Genomic DNA, 17,467 nt, shown 5'->3' with positions numbered 1-17,467 from the left:
GGGGGCCACTAGCCACCCTCCTCCTTCCTACTCAGAAGATGGCGAGCAGGTGTGGGTCTTCCCTGGCACCTCACGGGACCTTCCATGGCCTCTTGGTGCATCCTGGCCACCTTCAGCTACATCCCAAGTGCAAGTTACCTGTCCATACCCAACCCTGGGCCAGTCACTATGACGGCCAAGCCCACATTCAGGTCAGCAGAGGAAAGAGCAGTCCTGGCCCCCTGCCTGCTACACTCGTCCATCGGCAAGTGTCAAAGTAAGGCGGGCTGCACTTTCTTTTTTTTTTTTTTTTTGAGACGGAGTCTCGCTCTGTCACCCAGGCTGGAGTGCAGTGGCCGGATCTCAGCTCACTGCAAGCTCCGCCTCCCGGGTTCACGCCATTCTCCTGCCTCAGCCTCCCGAGTAGCTGGGACTACAGGCGCCCGCCACCTCGCCCGGCTAGTTTTTTGTATTTTTTAGTAGAGACGGGGTTTCACCGTGTTAACCAGCATGGTCTCGATCTCCCGACCTCGTGATCCGCCCGTCTCGGCCTCCCAAAGTGCTGGGATTACAGGCTTGAGCCACCGCGCCCGGCCTTGCACTTTCTACAAACCAGTTCTCAGCCATCGTTCCCAAGGCTGTACTCGGCACTGTCACTGTGACATAGCAGACAGAGGCCACTCTACTTAAAACTCTCAACTCTTCTGTAAATTACCTCTATGGCTCTCTCCATAAGGAAGTCCCAGCTGCTGCTTTCACCCAATACCATGTGCAGGGACCCAAATCATGCGCAGGTGGGATTCAGAGGTTGAGTTGCAGGCTCAGAGCAAGCTACATTTTACCGTCTTGGCCCTGCCATGCCCAGTTGGAGGGACCTGCCTTTGGCAGGAAGAGTTCTCTTGCATGTCTTTTTTTTTTTTGAGACAGAGTCTTGCTCTGCCGCCCAGGCTGAAGTGCAGTGGCGCCATCTCCAGAACAAGGGGAGCCAGTTCAGCTTCAAGGCTTATTGGTTTGACCCTCACTTTCAATCACCCTGTGTGTAGAAATCACCTCTTCAGAGCTGCCCGGCCTCGTGGCCTGCCAGGCAAACCACGGTGGCAAGAGGAGGGGCACTACTCCTGAAGAGGCAGCTGGACTTGTTGTGAACCTACAACGGGCAGAGCCAGGGGCACTCATTATAGGGTGACAGACTTCGACTCCTTTTACAGAGAAGTTAGGATGGGAACTGTCCGTGTGGAATGGAACGCAAGCAGGGGTGTTCTACTCTGGGGCCCATGTTGCCCTGCCCACAGCTGCAGTCCAACTGGGGGGCCCCTGCTCTGCACAGCTCCCCTTCTCTCCAGGGCCCTGTCTTGCACACTCTAGCTGCCAGAGATGCTGATCTCTGCTTCTTCCACTCAGAAGTACCGTGTTCTGCTTGGGAAGCGTCCCAGGTGAGGAGCGGGGCGATCACGGGGCTGCCGCTGAACTCCCTCCTCAGAGCCTGCAGGCGCGTGCTGCCCGCTGTCCACTGCCTGAATAGAGTTGTTTCCTAGTTTTCTATCTGTCTGTGGCAGGAGGGCTAGTTTGGCACCAGGTCCACTGTCATAGCCAGGCTGTCTTTAGTAACTTACCGTGTGTTAGGGGCCTCCCAGAGAGGAATATAATGTGCATCTCACAGGTTCGCCTGTTTGAGGAACCCTATTTTCTTTTTTTTTGAGATGCAGTCTCGCTCTGTCACCAGGCTGGAGTGCAATGGGGCAATCTCGGCTCACTGCAACTTCCGCCTCCCAGGTTCAAGCGATTCTCCCACCTCAGCCTCCCGAGTAGCTAGGACTACAGGCACTCGCCATCATGCTCGGCTAATTTTTATATTTTTGTAGAGATGGGGTTTCACTATGTTGGCCAGCCTGGTCTTGAACTCCTGACCTCAGGTGATCCACCTGCCTCAGCCTCCCAAAGTGCTGGGATTACAGGCGTGAGCCACTGCGCCTGGCCTGAGGAACCCTATCTTCACAGAACCTCTTGTGGGTCTAGTGTGTACCAGCTTTGGGAAACCAAGATTTCCAAATCCTAGAGCTTAGTCCTTGAAGAGGGACTGAAACCTGCTGGGAAGAGCCGCACCACCAGGGCTGGTGCCCTGCTGCCATCCCGACTAGTGCCTCCACGGGAAGTGACGTGAGGATACATTCTTAAATGCTATTGTTACTACACTCATACCACCCTGCTGGCTGTGTGGCCAATGCAGAGCCTGCAACATTAGAATTACAGGGGAAGCCATCCACCTGCCAGGCCTGTGACTGGTCAGTAACTGGTCAAATAGAAAGAGCCCCTTTAAGTAGAGAGTCATGAAAATGATGCACACGCACGCCTTAAACCAAGCTTGTTCAACCCACGGCCTGCGGGCCGTAAATGGCCCAGGACGGCTTTGCATGAGGCCCAATGCAAACATGTAAGCTTAAAAACATTTTGAGATTTTCTTGTGATTTTTTTCGCGCGCGCGCGTGTGTGTGTGTGGTTTTTTTTTTCCAGCTTATCAGTGACTGTTAGTGTATTTTATGTGTGGCCCAAGATAATTCTTCTTTTTTCCAATGTGGCCCAGGGAAGCCCAAAGATTGAACACCACTGCCTTAACCACTTTTACCTTAAAACACACAAAAAGGACATTCACTTAATAAAAGTAGCAATATTACACTGTGTGGAAGAAATAAGATTTTCTTGTAGCATAGTCTATTTAAAAAATGATTCAAAACATCCCTGGCGGTTGACTCAGGCTTTCAACTCTGGTGTGGGAGGTCTTCAAGCTGTGTCACCTCCTCTTCTTTCTCGATATGTGATGTATTTGTGTTTGTCACACACCAGATGCTTCTTGTCTCACATGTCACAGCACTTTCCAATGTCATTATTAGTCTAGATTGGCGGACCACCTTTATAAATTGCAGATTTTGTAATTTTCCATAGCACCGCCAATCTCAGAGAAGTTTCCTCCAGGACTTAGTAAACATAACACAGGGAATTTTACTCACCACTAATGGTGCATTGTAAATAATGTGTTTGATATTGGTAACTTTCAGAGATTCTTATCTTTGCATTTTTCCAAAATGGAACTAAAAATATCCACTTGTATGAGACTCTGTCTCCATAGACATTCCAGAGGCTCCTGAATCCCAGGATGGGTCAAAGATGTTACAGTCACAATGGAAAAAAGATGGCCTTATGTTTCTCTTGTCAAGTTCTGTACACCGGGGCTGTCAGGGAGCCTGGCTGGGGAGCGCGGGCACATTCCTTTCCCCCAGAGGGACCATTTCAGTCTCTTCTAATCTTGAGCACCTCCCACGTCCTTCTCACACTTTTTTTTAAAAAACTAAAATTGACTTTTTGAAGAAGTGTCTTGTAAAGTATCCCTCATTGTCATTTAGCTTGTTCCTCTAGCTCTTATACTACCCATAAACTCGAAGTTAGGTACGAATGCTTGGTTAGATCAGAGTAAACATTTTTGGGAGGTATACTGCAGAGATGACTCACACTGGGGACACGGCACATCAGGTGGTCCCACAATTAGGGATCTAAGTTTTATCATGCAGATCAGCTGGTGACCCCAGATGACTCTGGGAACATGCTTGTACTTTGCAAATAGCCAGTTCTCTGTGGCATGATCCTTGGGCATGTGTGCCAACATCCCTTCTTCAACATCCTTCCCAGTTATCTCAGCAGCTGCTGATCCCTCGCCCGAACCAACGGCTGGGATTCTGCTAGAGAACATCTTCTTGGTTGACGTTTTTCTGGCAGACTCTCTTGGTTTTTGGAACCCAAACTTGCATTTTGTATTTATGGGGTTTTGTATGTGTGTATTTTGTATATACATACATACGATACCTGTATTTCCCTTTACTACTTTTTGGCTGATATTATAGGAAATTTACATTAATTACCCTAAACTCAGTAACGTTTTAAACAAAAGATGGGTAGAATTCTTAAGATACATTTCATATGTAATCCCAGCACTTTGGGAGGCCGAGACGGGCGGATCACAAGGTCAGGAGATCGAGACCATCCTGGCTAACACGGTGAAACCCCGTCTCTACTAAAAATACAAAAAATTAGCCGGGCGTGGTGGTGGGCGCCTGTAGTCCCAGCTACTCGGGAGGCTGAGGCAGGAGAATGGCGTAAACCCGGGAGGCGGAGCTTGCAGTGAGCCGAGATCGCGCCACTGCACTCCAGCCTGGGTGACAGAGCAAAGACTCCATCTCAAAAAAAAAAAAAAAAGATACATTTCATAAACAACCGGTAGAATGTAGAAATCACTTACTTTCTGAAAATCTCCATGACAGTTTAACAAAGGAGGTGTGTGACACAGGCACGGCCCATCGACAGCCATCCGTGGGGACGGTGACGCTGCCAGACACAGGCAGGGCCACATCGAGAGCCGTCTGTGGGGATGGTGAGGCTGCCAGCTGTCACTCCCTCATAGCAAAAGTGCCTCCAAATCCAAAGTTGACAGTAGCTCGTTTCTTAGCTGATTTTATGCATGTGTCTATTTTCTCGTACACAGAATGTTAGGTAGGATTCTACTCACATTATGTATTTATCCAGTAACATATTTAAAATAGTTTCAAAATGACAAAAGCAACATTACTGCTAATACAACTATTGAGTGAAGTTCAAGGTTTCCTCAGAGTATTTCTCTCCTTAGACTCTCTCACAAAGGCCATCGACTCAGAGAACTGTTTGCAAAGTTACTTGAAAGAATTATTTTGTGATCACAGCACCCATGTGGAATACTGTTAGGTTCTTATGTATCAGTTCATTTTCAATTTTAAGTAAAAAAATTTTAATGTGTAAAGCATTTACCTGGCTCAAAAGCCAAAATTCTATAAAAAGGTATATTCAGAGAAGTCTCATTCTTTCCCCATCCTGTCCACCTCACCATGTCTTCATGCCCCAAAGGTAACTCGTTATACTGGTTTATGTTTCTAGTGCTTCTCTGCAAAAATAAGGAAATACATATATGTTTTTATTAATATGTTTATCCATCATTATCTGTATATAATTAATCTACTGATTGACTGATCAATCGATGGCAGGCAGTATACTATGGACTGGGAATTTGTCCATTCTGGCTTTTGTGAGCAGTAGTAATGCATGGTGAAGAGGAAGCCATGGAGACAGCTCCCAGCCCAGCTGCTGCCTTCTTCCTGTGGAATCAGCCCTGGCCGACCATGCTGGGCTTCACTGCCTCTGTCTTTCCTCTGGAAACTCAGTGAGCCTGCCTCTCCCTTAGGTGATCTGCTCGCTCTCCCTTGACTTTCTCTTGAGCTCATTCCCTTCTTTCTGTCTCTGCTGCCACTGCCTCCATCCAAGTCTGCACGCCCTGTAGTGACAGCTCTGGAGGGCCCTGGTTCAGCTGGCCTTTTACGGGCTCCGGTCAGCTACAGGACTCAACATCCTGCACAGCCCTTTATGGTCTCAATTCAGCTTTCATTTGAAAACAAATGCAAAACACATCTGTCTTTTCCTTTGTTCCTCCTGAGAAAAGTCCTCACAAACAAAAATTGAGAAATATAGAAAAGTATAGAGAATAAACTAAAAATCATGCACAATCTCACCACACAAAGAAAACTATGTGTAATATTTTGTTACATTTTCTTCTAATCTTTTTTTTTGCAAACATATATATCAAGAGGGTTGATACTACATGTAAGTTCTTTTAGAACAGATTTTTAAAACTTTTTTTTCAATTATAAAAGAAATATGCCAGGCACAATGGCTCACGCCTATAATCCCAGCACTTTGGGAGGCCGGGGCAGGCGGATCACAAGGTCAAGATATCAAGACCAGCCTGGCCAAGATGGTGAAACCCTGCCTCTTAAATACAAAAGTTAGTTGGGCATGGTGGTGCGTGCCTGTAGTCCTAGCTACTCAGGAGGCTGAGGCAAGAGAATTGCTTGAACCCGGGAGGCGGAGGTTACAGTGAGCCGAGATCACGCCACTACATTCCAGCCTGGCAACAGAGTGAGACTCCATCTCAAAAAAAAAAAAAAAAAAAGAAATACATGCTCATTACAGAAAATTCAGAAGAACTATAGAGTATAAAAGAAAAAAGAAACCAACTACCCACAAGGGCTTCTCGTTTTGGCACATTTCCTTCCAGTGTCTTTTCTTTTTTTATTTTTTTGAGACAGAGTCTCGCTCTGTCGCCCAGGCTGGAGTGCAGTGGCGAGATCTTGGCTCACTGCAAGCTCCACCTCCTGGGTTCACACCATCTTCTGCCTCAGCCTCCCGAGTAGCTGGGACTATAGGCACCCACCACCACGCCCGGCTAATACTTCTGTATTTTTAGTAGAGATTGGGTTTCACTGTGTTAGGATGGTCTTGATCTCCCGACCTCGTGATCCGCCCGCCTCAGCCTCACAAAGTGCTGGGATTACAGGAGTGAGCCACCACGCCCGGCCTCCTTCCAGTCTTTTCTCTGGTGTCTACGTGCATTGAATTTAAGAATAACTAGATCTCACCAAAAATATTTGGCATTTTTCTTTTTCACTACTTCTATATCATGAACATTTTCCTGTAATTAAATATCCTTTACAATCATGATTGCTTTTAAGATTTCATTTATGGTGGCATAATATGTCATCATAAGCTGGGCGCAGTGGCTCGCGCCTGTAATCCCAGCACTTTGGGAGACTGAGGCGGGTCGATCACAAGGTCAGGAGTTTGAGACCAGTCTGACCAATATGGTGAAATCCCGTCTCTACTAAAAATGCAAAAATTAGCCGGGTGTGGTGGCGGGCACCTGTAGTCCCAGCTACTCAGGAGGCTGAGGTAGGAGAATTGCTTGAACCCGGGAGGCGGAAGTTACAGTGACCTGAGATCGCGCCACTGCGCTCCAGCCTGGGCAACAGTGAGACTCCGTCTCAAAAAAAAAAAAAAAAAAAAAAAAAAGTCATCATATGCCTATACGGCAATTGAGTTATTCCCTAAGTTGCAGAAAAGACATAAACTATAAAACATACAATTTTAGGAGTCAATCAGGTAAATGTTTTTATAGGCTTTGGATTTATAATCCTCTCTAAACTAACACCAAACACAGGACACTGAGGAAAGACATCTATCTGCCAATACAATAGTTATGATGACCTGAGTACCATAAAGAAAGCTGAAGATGGCCGGGTGCAGGGGCTCACGCCTGGAACCCCAGCACTTTGGGAGGCCAAGGCGGGCGGATCACGAGGTCGGGAGATCGAGATCATCCTGGCTAACACGGTGAAACCCTGTCTCTACTAAAAAAACAAAAATATTAGCCAGGCATGGAGGCGGGCGCCTGTAGTCCCAGCTACTTGGGAGGCTGAGGCAGGAGAATGGCGTGAACCCGGGAGGTGGAGCTTGCAGTGAGCCAAGATCACGCCACTGCACTCCAGCCTGGGCGACAGAGTGAGACTCCGTGACAAAGCAAAGTATTTGCAACACAATGACATACTAAGGTTTAGTATCATTCGTCGATAGAATCTCCTGAAGTTAATAATAAAAGGGCAAACGCACTGGACTAAAGCCAGCAGAAAGTATCATGAGTAAACGAAAGGAGAAAGTGGTTGAAAACAGAGGCACCAGGGTTAGACTCACCTGTAATTAAAGGAATGCAGCTGAAACCTAATGAAATGGCCATCACTAGACTGAGGGGTGGAGAAAGTGGGCCCAGGCCAGGCACACATGCTGGGAGGGAGGCACACAGCCTCTTCCTGAGCAGCCCCTGCCTGTGCCCCCCACTCCTTGCAGCTCACACCCAGACAGCCTTGGGTCAGGGGTGCTTGTGCAAGGCACTGCCTACAGGAAAGCATTCTCTCAAGAGGGCTGAGGAAGCACAGCTGTGGCATAGAGCAGGCCTGCGATGTAATCCAAATGGCATCACTTGGCTTAAATGAGCGGGCAGCATCTGCCAACAGAGCATCTGAGAGGGTCCTGGGGATGCCCCTGTGCCAGCAGGGAAGTGGGCAGATGGGCTCCATGCCAGCATCAGACACCGTGAGGGTGGAAACTTTCCTGCCAAATGTTTCTCCTCCCCTGGCGACTGCCTTTGGTCACTGTGATGCTGCCTTTCCCCTGGGTTACTGGGAAGAGGGTGGGGGCCCGCGCAGGGCAGTGCTCGTCTCAGTCCACCCTCCAGGCCCTGAATGTCAGCTTGAAACAAGTCCCATATGGCAGGGGCAAGATGCGCCACGTTGGTGAACTGTCTATTGCTATCCTCCACCGATTTTTCTATTAAATTGCTTTCTTTCACTTTAAAGAGCTTTTTGTATGTCGTAGAAAATAACCTTAACCTTTCAGGTGACCAATGGACTCTTCCATCATGCAAAATATATGCACTTTTTAATAAAATTAGATACATCTTTCTTTTTTCACTTCTGATTTTTATTTTTTATTTTTTTGATATGGAGTCTCACTCTGTTGCCCAGGCTGGAGTGCAGTGGCATGAGCTTGGCTCACCGCAAGCTCCACCTCCTGGGTTCACACCATTCTCCTGCCTCAGCCTCCCCAGCAGCTGGGACTACAGGTGCCCACTGCTACACCCGGCTAATTTTTTGTATTTTTAGTAGAGATGGGGTTTCACGGTGTTAGCCAGGATGGTCTCGATCTCCTGACCTTGTGATCCACCCACCTTGGCCTCCCAAAGTGATGGGATTACAGGCGTGAGCCACCACACCTGGCCACTTCTGATTTTTAAATCTTGGTTAGGAAGCTCTCCATGATATCTTCTTTTTTTTTTTTGAGATGGAGTCTCGCTCTGTCACCCAGGCTGGAGTGCAGTGGCATGAGCTTGGCTCACCGCAAGCTCCACCTCCCAGGTTCACACCATTCTCCTGCCTCAGCCTCCCCAGTAGCTGCGACTACAGGTTCCCACCACCCTGCCCGGTTAATTTTTTTTTTTTTGTATTTTTAGTAGAGATGGGGTCTCACCATGTTAGCCAGGAGGGTCTCGATCTTCTGACCAGCCGTGCCTGGCCTTTTTTTTTTTTTTTTTTAAGATGGAGTCTAGCTCTGTTGCCAGGCTGGAGTGCAGTGGCACGATCTCAGCTCACTGCAACCTCTGCCTCCCTGGTTCAAGCGATTCCCCTGCCTCAGCCTCCCGAGTAGCGGTGACTACAGGCGTGTGCTACCACACCCAGCTAAATTTTTGTATTTTAGTAGAGACAGGGTTTCACCATGTTGGCTAGGATGGTCTCGATCTCCCGACCTTGTGATCCGCCCACCTCGGCCTCCCAAAGTGCTGGGATTACAGGCATGAGCCACTGTGCCCAGCCTTATTTTCTTTTTTTGAGACGGAGTCTCACTCTGTCGCCCACACTGGAGTGCAGTGGTACGATCTCGGCTCACTGCAACCTTCACCTCCTGGGTTCAAGCAATTCTCCTGTCTCAGCTTCTCAAGTAGCTGGGACTACAGGTGCATGCCACCATGCCTGGCTAATTTTTGTATTTTTAGTAGAGATGGGGTTTCACCATATTGGTCAGGCCAGTCTCGAACTCCTGACCTCAGGTGATCCACCTGCCTCGGCCTCCCAAAGTGCTGGGATTACAAATGTGAGCCACCGTGCCCGGCTGCATGTGGTATTTTTAAGGCTCTAAACACCCTACAGAAAACTTGTACAAAACACAGCTATCTCAGCAGTCATGAGAGTGCCTGCTGCCATCACAGGCTGGTTGCAACTGCATTCTACAAGAGTCTTTGACAACCTGACAGATAACACTGTATATCTCGTTGTTTTAGTATATTTTAAAAATTAATGAGATATGGTCAGGCACGGTGGCTCACGCCTGTAATCCTAACACTCTGGGAAGCCGAGGCAGGCGGATCATTTGAGGCCAGGAGTTTGAGACCAGCCTGGCCAACATGGCGAAACCCCCTCTCTACTAAAAATACAAAAATTAGCCAGGAGTGGTGGTGGCAGGCACCTGCAATCCAAACTATTTAGGAAGCTGAGGCAGGAGAATCGCTTGAACCTGGGAGGTGGGGGTTGCAGTGAGCTAAGATGGTGCCTTTGCACTCTAGCCTGGGTGACAGAGCAAAGCTCCGTCTCAAAAAAAAAAAAAAAAAAAAGAGAGATAGGAAATGCTTTATGTATTTATAAGCAACTGTTACTTCTTACTCTGTGAATACCCCTAGTTTTCAAGTGGTACCTCTGTGTGAGCTGTTTTTAATGTAAGAATGTTAGCCCTGCATCTGACACATGTGGGTAACATATTTTCCAATGTTATCTGTAGCTGGCCTCCACCCAGTTGGCCAGCCTTTTCTATGTTCCTTCTGTTCATTCAAATATGTTTTGGGCATTGGTTGGGCATGGTGGCTCATACCTGTAATCCCAGTACTTTGGGAGGACCAGGAAGGAGGATTGCTTGAGCTCAGGAGTTTGAGACCAGCTTGGACACCACAGCGAGACCCTGTCTCTACAAAAAATTTAAAAATGGTCCAGACGTGGTAGCTCACTCCTGTAATCCCAGCACTTTGGGAGGCCGAGGTGGGCTGATTACCTGAGGTGAGGAGTTTGAGACCAGCCTGGCCAACATGGTGAAACCCCATCTCTGCTAAAAATACAAAAATTAGCCAGGCGTGGTGGCGTGCACCTGTAATCCCAGCTACTCAGGAGGCTGAGGCAGGATAATCATTTGAACGTGGGAAGCGGAGGTTGCAGTGAGATTGCATCATTGCACTGCAGCCTGGGTGACAAGAGCAAAACTCCATGTCAAAAAAAAAACAACCCACAAATGTAGCCAGGTTTACGGGTGCACACCTGCAGTCCCAGCTACTCGGGAGGCTGAGGTGGGAGAATCACTTGAACTCAGGAGGTCAAGGCTTCAGTGAGCCATGATCATGTTACTGCACTCCAGCTTCGGTGACAGAATGAGACCCTGTCTCAAAAAAGAAGTGTATCAGGCACTATTCCAGATGTTGGTAAGACAAGAGTGAACAAAACAATATTCATACAGCAGAATATTATTTGGCCTTAAAAAGAAAGGCAATTCTGACACACGCTACAGAATGGATGAATCTTCAGGTCAATATGCTGAGTGAAGTAAGCCAGTCACAAAAGTAAATACTGCATGATTCCAGTGATATGAGGTTTGTAATCAAATTCATAGAGACAGAAAGTAGAATGGTCATTGTCAAAGTCTGGGAAGGGGAAAATAGGGAGTTATTTTTTAATGGGTACAGAGTTTCAGTTTTATAAGATGAAAAGAGTCCTGGAGATGGATGGTGGTGATGGCTGTGCACCATTATGAATGTGCTGAATACCACTTACTGTACACTTAAACATGGTTAAGTTGGTAAGTTTTATTTTATGCATGTTTTACCACAATAAAGAAATTGGGAGGGAAAACAAAGTAAACCAAACACAAATTTTCCTGCCCTTATGACGTTTATATTCTACAGTGCGGGAGACAGACACAAAAGTAAAATAAATAAGTAGGACTTCTGTTTCAAGCCATGATAGAATAGCTGGTGCTGGGCTCCTGCCTTTGTCACAAGCTACTAGAAAATAGGATAGAATAGGCCGGGCACAGTGGCTCACGCCTGTAATCCCAGCACTTTGGGAGGCCGAGGCAGGCGGATCATGAGGTCAGGAGATCGAGATTGTCTTGGCTAACACGGTGAAACCCCGTCTCTATTAAAATACACAAAAAATTAGCCGGGCATGGTGGTGGGCACTTGTAGTCCCAGCTAGTCAGGAGACTGAGGCAGTGAACCCGGGAGGTGGAGCTTGCAGTGAGATAGTTCTACTGCACTCTAGCCTGGGGGACAGAGCGAGACTCTGTCTCAAAAAAAAAAAAAAAAAAAAAAAGAGAGAGAAAGAAAATAGGAAAATAGGATAGAATATATGAAATAATTGTTTTTATACATTGGACAACAAGCAACACAGAACATTGATTCTTGAGAGACAGGAAACAAATGAGGTGGGCGGTGTGGTCATCCCGGCCTTCTGCCTGGAGGAACTTTCAGGACCACAAGGAGGTGGAAGCCAAGCAGAGCTTGGTGGCCACAGCGAGTTGAGATGGTGATTGTAGTTTGGGGAGGCAAAAGGAGCTGGAATGTATGGATAGGAGTGAGCTATGTAGGGAAAAAGCCTCCAGAAATCCACATGGTGTCCTCCTGAATCCTGGACCGAAGAGGAAGCTGTGCTAGGCGGCGTGAAAAGCTAAAGGCTGGTCGAAGAACAACTAGGGAGTCCCGAGCTGCAGAATGCCCAGAGCTCACCCACAGCAGCTCCATGTTTGTGTTCCCACCAACCACAGTGGAGAGAACTTAAATACCCAGGATTTTCACTAGAGATCCCAGGAGGGCCACAGCTTCAAAACAGTGCTAGATTAATCTTACGGGGTAGACTATTTAGATGTGCCCTAATAAAGCTTAAAAACGAGCCTCAAAAGGATCAAGCTGTAACTTAATTGCCTGTCAGAAAAAGTCCATAAATTCGACGTTCAACAATTGAACACCATAAAGCCCAAGATCTTATAAAAAATTACAAGGCGTGAAGAAGGAAGGACTTAAAGGAAAACACAAATCTAATGAAGAGAGAAAAATAATCTACCCAAAAAAAAAAAAAAAAAAGCTAAATGTTCTTTTAGAGTTGAGAAAAATACAACATCTGAAATAAAAAATTCATGACATGGGCTTAACAGCAGATAGGATACTACAGATGAAAAGATCATGATCTGAAGATTTAACAACAGAAATTATACAAACAAGCACAGCAAGATGAAAGCCTGAGGGGTGGAGCTGGGTGGAGGAAATGGCCTCGGGGCCTCCCTAGCACCAGAGGAACATGCATAACTGGGTTTTCAGAGAGAAACGGGGGTTGGGGAGCAGGGGCAGGAACCGTTTCAGAGAAAATAATTTCCAGAAGCTTTCCACATTTGATGAAAACCATAAATTCACAGATCCAGTGAACCCTAACACATCCAAGAAAATAAACTACACCATGGCACATTCTAATTCAAGTTGCAAAAAACAAAACAAAGTAAGAATGATTAAAAAGATCATTTAAAAAGCAGCCAGAGGAAAAAAGATGATAAAAATGACTGCTGACTTATTAGAAATAATGCAAACCAGGGCCGTGTGTGGTGGATCACACCTGTCCTCTCAGCCCTTTAAGAGGCTGAGGCAGGAGGACTGTCTGAGCCCAGGAGTTCGAGACCAGCCTGGGCAACATGGCAAGATCCTGCCCTTTTTTTTTTTTTTTTTTTTTTGAGACAGAGTGTTACTCTGTTGCCCAGGTTGGACTACAGTGGCACGATCCTGGCTCACGGCAACCTCTGCCTCCTGGATTCAAGCGATTCTCCTGTCTCAGCCTCCCCCGTAGCTGGGACTACAGGCATGAGCCACCACACCCAGCTAAGTTTTGTATTTTTAGTTGAAACAGGGTTTCGCCATGTTGGTCAGGTTGGTCTCAAACTCTTGACCTGAGGTGATCCACCTGCCTTGGCCTTCCAAAGTGTTGGGATTACAGGCGTGAGCCACCACGTCCGGCCCCATCTCTATTTATTTTTAAAAAATATTTTTAAAAGAATAAAAATTTTATAAAGGAGAAATAATGCAAACTAGAGGATGAAGGAATAAAGTATTTAATGTGCTTAAAAAGGGAAAAAAAAAAAACCTGTCAAGCTAGAATTGTGTATCCATAATATTAAACTTCAAAAATGCAGGCAAATTAAATAGATTTTTCAAACAAATAAAAGCTGAAGGATTGGTTTACTGCAGAATACACAACGACAAAAAAACAGAATTCTTCAGGTGGAAGGCAAATACCAAGTGGAAACTGAGATCCACACAAAAGAATCAACAATGCCAGAAATGGTAAAATAAGTGAATTTTCTTGTTTTTAAATTTCTTTTTTTTTTTTTTGAGACGGAGTTTTGCTTTTTTGCCCAGCCTGGAGTGCAGTGGCGCGATCTTGGCTCATTGCAATCTCCACTTCCTGGGTTCAAGTGATGGTCCTGCCTCAGCCCCTGAGTGGCTGGGACTACAGCATGTGCCACCGTGCCCAGCTAAGTTTTATATTTTTAGTAGAGACAGACCATGTTGGCCAGGCTGGTCTCAAACTCCTGATCTCAGGTGATCCACCCACCTCGGCCTCCCAAAGTGCTAGAATTACAGGCATGAGCCACTGTGCCTGGCCATTTTTAAATTTCTTTAAAAGATAAGGTATCATGGGGATCATAAGATATTTAAATGTAAAATATACAGATGGTGATAAATTAAAAATCAATTTTTAAATTCTAATCACTAAAACAACCCTCCTTTCAAACAAGCAACAAGAAAACATTAGTACAGAGGTATAGCAAATAAGCCAATAATAGAGTTAAAATAGACTGCCAAAAATTAAAAAAAAAAATCTCACTCCAAAAAGTAGGCAGGAAAGAGTAAACAAAGAATAGATGAGACAAATAAAAAACAAATACTAAGATGATAGACTTAAACTCAACCATTTCACAAAATGTAATTAAATGTAATTATATTAAATGTAAGCAGTCTAAACACACCACTTATAGGCAGAGATTGTCAGACTGGACAAGAAAGCAAGACCTAGTTATATACTTTTTACAAAAAACACATTTTAATTATAAAGGCACAGGTTAAGAGTAAATGGATGGAGAAAGATTCCATGAGAGTGCTAATCATAAGACAGATGAAGTGGCTATGTTAATAACAGACAAGATATACTTCCAGGACAAGGATAAAGAGGACAGCAATAAAGAAGAACATTTCACATGATAAATGGATCAATTCATCAAGAAATCCTCAATCCTAAATATGTATGCACCTGATAACAGACTTTCAAAATACAAGAAACAAAAACTGATAGAACTGAACGGAGAAATGGATCCACTGCCAATTATAATTGGAAGGTTTCAACATTCTCCTCTCAGTAATCAGAACAAGTAGGGAGAAAAATCAACAAACATAGTATTTGGGTTGTAAGAAACTTTAAGACTGGTTTTCTATTTCTGCCTTGGAGACTAATGATGTGCATCTCAAATGTGATATGAGCATGGAACTGAGTTTGAGAGTTCCTGGTCTGCAGCTTTCCTTCCTGGAATGCAATTCTTTACCTGTAAAATGGGGTAATATGATCTTATCCACATGATTGCTGTGATAATTGGATCAGAATGGAAAGAGGTATGGACACTATAAAGCACTGTGCAAATTCTGGCTATTTATTTATTTATTTTTACTATTTTTGGTGGTCTAAGGAACAGGATTCTTCTGTGTCACAGGGTCAGGCACTATCTGGCCCCTAGTGATGGATCACCAGCCTGCCTGCCTCCCTGCTAGCTGTGGTGCCCAGGTTGGCCCCTGCCTGTGGTCTCAGTACTGTGTGCCCCATGCTCTGTTCCTCGGCAGGGCATGCAGAAGGAATCGTAAGCTTCAGGAACATTGCTTCCGTATCAGCTCATTTCCCAAACCTGCTCCCTAATTTTTTGCCAGGTGCCCTTTCCCTATTACCTAGGTCCTCTGTCTCTGGACTCCTTATTCCTGTTGTTTGGTTTCTTTGTGTGGTTCCCTGGCTTCTTTGCCAGCTCCCTATGAGCTGATCCAACCAGCCTCCCACCAGCCACACCTTCCTTCAAGGGTGGGCTGCACATAGACCCACCTGGACTCACTGAGGCTCCCCCTGGCCTGGGACATCTTTATCACCTGCCAAATTCTGACTCGCATCTTCCCAGACATGCTCTGGTATCACATCATGACACTACTCAAGACCCAGTGCCACCAATAAGGGGCAAGGAACATTTGCAGCAGGCCATCTGTGTTCTAGGGAAACTTGGATGACCTTTTAAGATGGGGAAAGGAGAACGCACAGGACATAAGCAGGGTCAGCAGCACAGCTAGAGGAGAGACAAGGAAGAATGATGCCTTAATCCTGGCATGATGCATGAATCCTGGATTAGACTGAATGTATCTGAGGACACTACTACATTCACAGCATCACAGGGTGACACCTGTGCCATAATCTCTGCAGGGGCCACATGCTAGGGGAAAGGCAATAAGCCCTAGGAGAATTCTCCAAGGGAATCCTAACACTGAAGACTTCAGCTCGGGGATCATTTCCCAACCCGTTTAGAGGAAGTGCAAAAACTTATTATATTCTGTTTCTCTTCCTGCTGACACCGCAACGCTACTCCTGAAACCATACCTGTGACGAGACAAATACAAGGCAAATCCCAAGATGGCTAACTGCAGAAACCCATCCAACATTTCCTTTTGTGGTGCTGGAATATAGCTGCAGGGAATGTGTCTGCCTCTCTGCTGAGGTTTGGAAACCATCTGGTCAAATGACAATTTTAGGTTCTACCCATACCTAGATCAGGGCTTCTCCAACCTCTGTGTGTACTGCAATCACCTGGAGTCTTGTAAAGCAAAGATTTTGACTCAGTTTGCATCTGGGCTATGGCGGGGCCCAGGATTTTGCATTTCTTACAAGCTATGTCAAGGCTGCTGATCTGTGGCTCATGCTCTGAGGAGCACAGACAACACCCAACACAAGTCTACAAAGGTGCCCACCCCAAATCTCATGGCGGGACGGAGTCACTCAGCAGGAAGGCTTACAGGAGATTCTCGTATTCACTCATACGACATTTTAATCAGTGAGACCAGTTTAGTCGAAGTGTCATCAACCCCAGCGTATATTAAACTTACCCAGAATTCTTGCAGCTCTGTTAGATGGCTGATATTTTCAATCTTTTTGATTCTATTTGATGCAATGTCCAACATCGTGAGTTTGTTCTAAAAGGAAATAAAATGTTTCCTGGATTACCTCTGACCAACATGATTTGCATGACCACACAGGCAGTGTCAAGTGCTGACCTTAGGGCTGCAGGTGCACTACCCTCTCTGCCCTCACAGGATAAGGGCATGCTATGGAGGGTGACGAGACCTGCCTGCTTCCTGCAGCCCTCCCTGGGACAGTGTTTCCATCAGAGCCTGCCCAGCTACCTCCTTGAGCTCTCCTGATCGCTGGAATTTGAGACTGTGTCAGACTCCAAGCCCAGTGCTCTCAGATCCCTGTCCATTGAGGCCCCTGGTGAGACTGATGGTCCCAGGAAGAACCAAGTAACCCCCTGACGCTCTGAAGAAAGGCTGACAATTGTAGTCACATTTACTTAGTGCTCATCACAAGGAAATGTACGACCAAGTAATCTTCAAAACAAAGTTCCTCCTTTCATTTAGGGATGAGGAACTTGGGGCTCAGTGGGGCTAAGAATCTGCCCACGTGCATAGTAGCAGTGGGAAAGGCAGGACTCTCGGATCCCAAGTCTAAACTCTTGTCTCGGAAGAGGCTGCCAGGAGCATGAGTGCAGAGAAAAGACCCGTGCTGAGGACTGGGTGCTGAGGACTGGGTGCTGGGCCTGCTGAGCACCTGCTGCAGGGTGTGTGCCCCCACCGGGAGACAAAAATGTGTTTTTAGGATCTTTTACTCTGAAAATGCACATCAGTTACTCACTTTCCAATACACATTAT

At 46.1% G+C, this 17,467-nt stretch overlaps 1 protein-coding gene across 3 annotated transcripts in view; it reads right to left on the bottom strand.

Moving 5' to 3' along the window:
- Positions 1-17,467, bottom strand: part of PPP1R7 (protein phosphatase 1 regulatory subunit 7) — a 37,437-nt gene that overhangs the window by 1,082 nt on the left and 18,888 nt on the right. For all 3 annotated transcript variants that reach the window (XM_065526398.2, XM_015432095.4, XM_005574864.5), the window contains one exon: positions 16,646-16,732. In XM_065526398.2, the coding sequence (XP_065382470.1) occupies positions 16,646-16,732 (87 nt within the window). The remainder of the gene's footprint in view (positions 1-16,645; positions 16,733-17,467) is intronic.

Source organism: Macaca fascicularis, chromosome 12 (genome assembly GCF_037993035.2).
Source record: "Macaca fascicularis isolate 582-1 chromosome 12, T2T-MFA8v1.1".
NCBI classification, from domain to species: domain Eukaryota; kingdom Metazoa; phylum Chordata; class Mammalia; order Primates; family Cercopithecidae; genus Macaca; species Macaca fascicularis.
The sequence above is the reverse complement of the archived record's forward strand: the minus strand, read 5'-3'. Positions and strand labels throughout refer to the sequence as shown.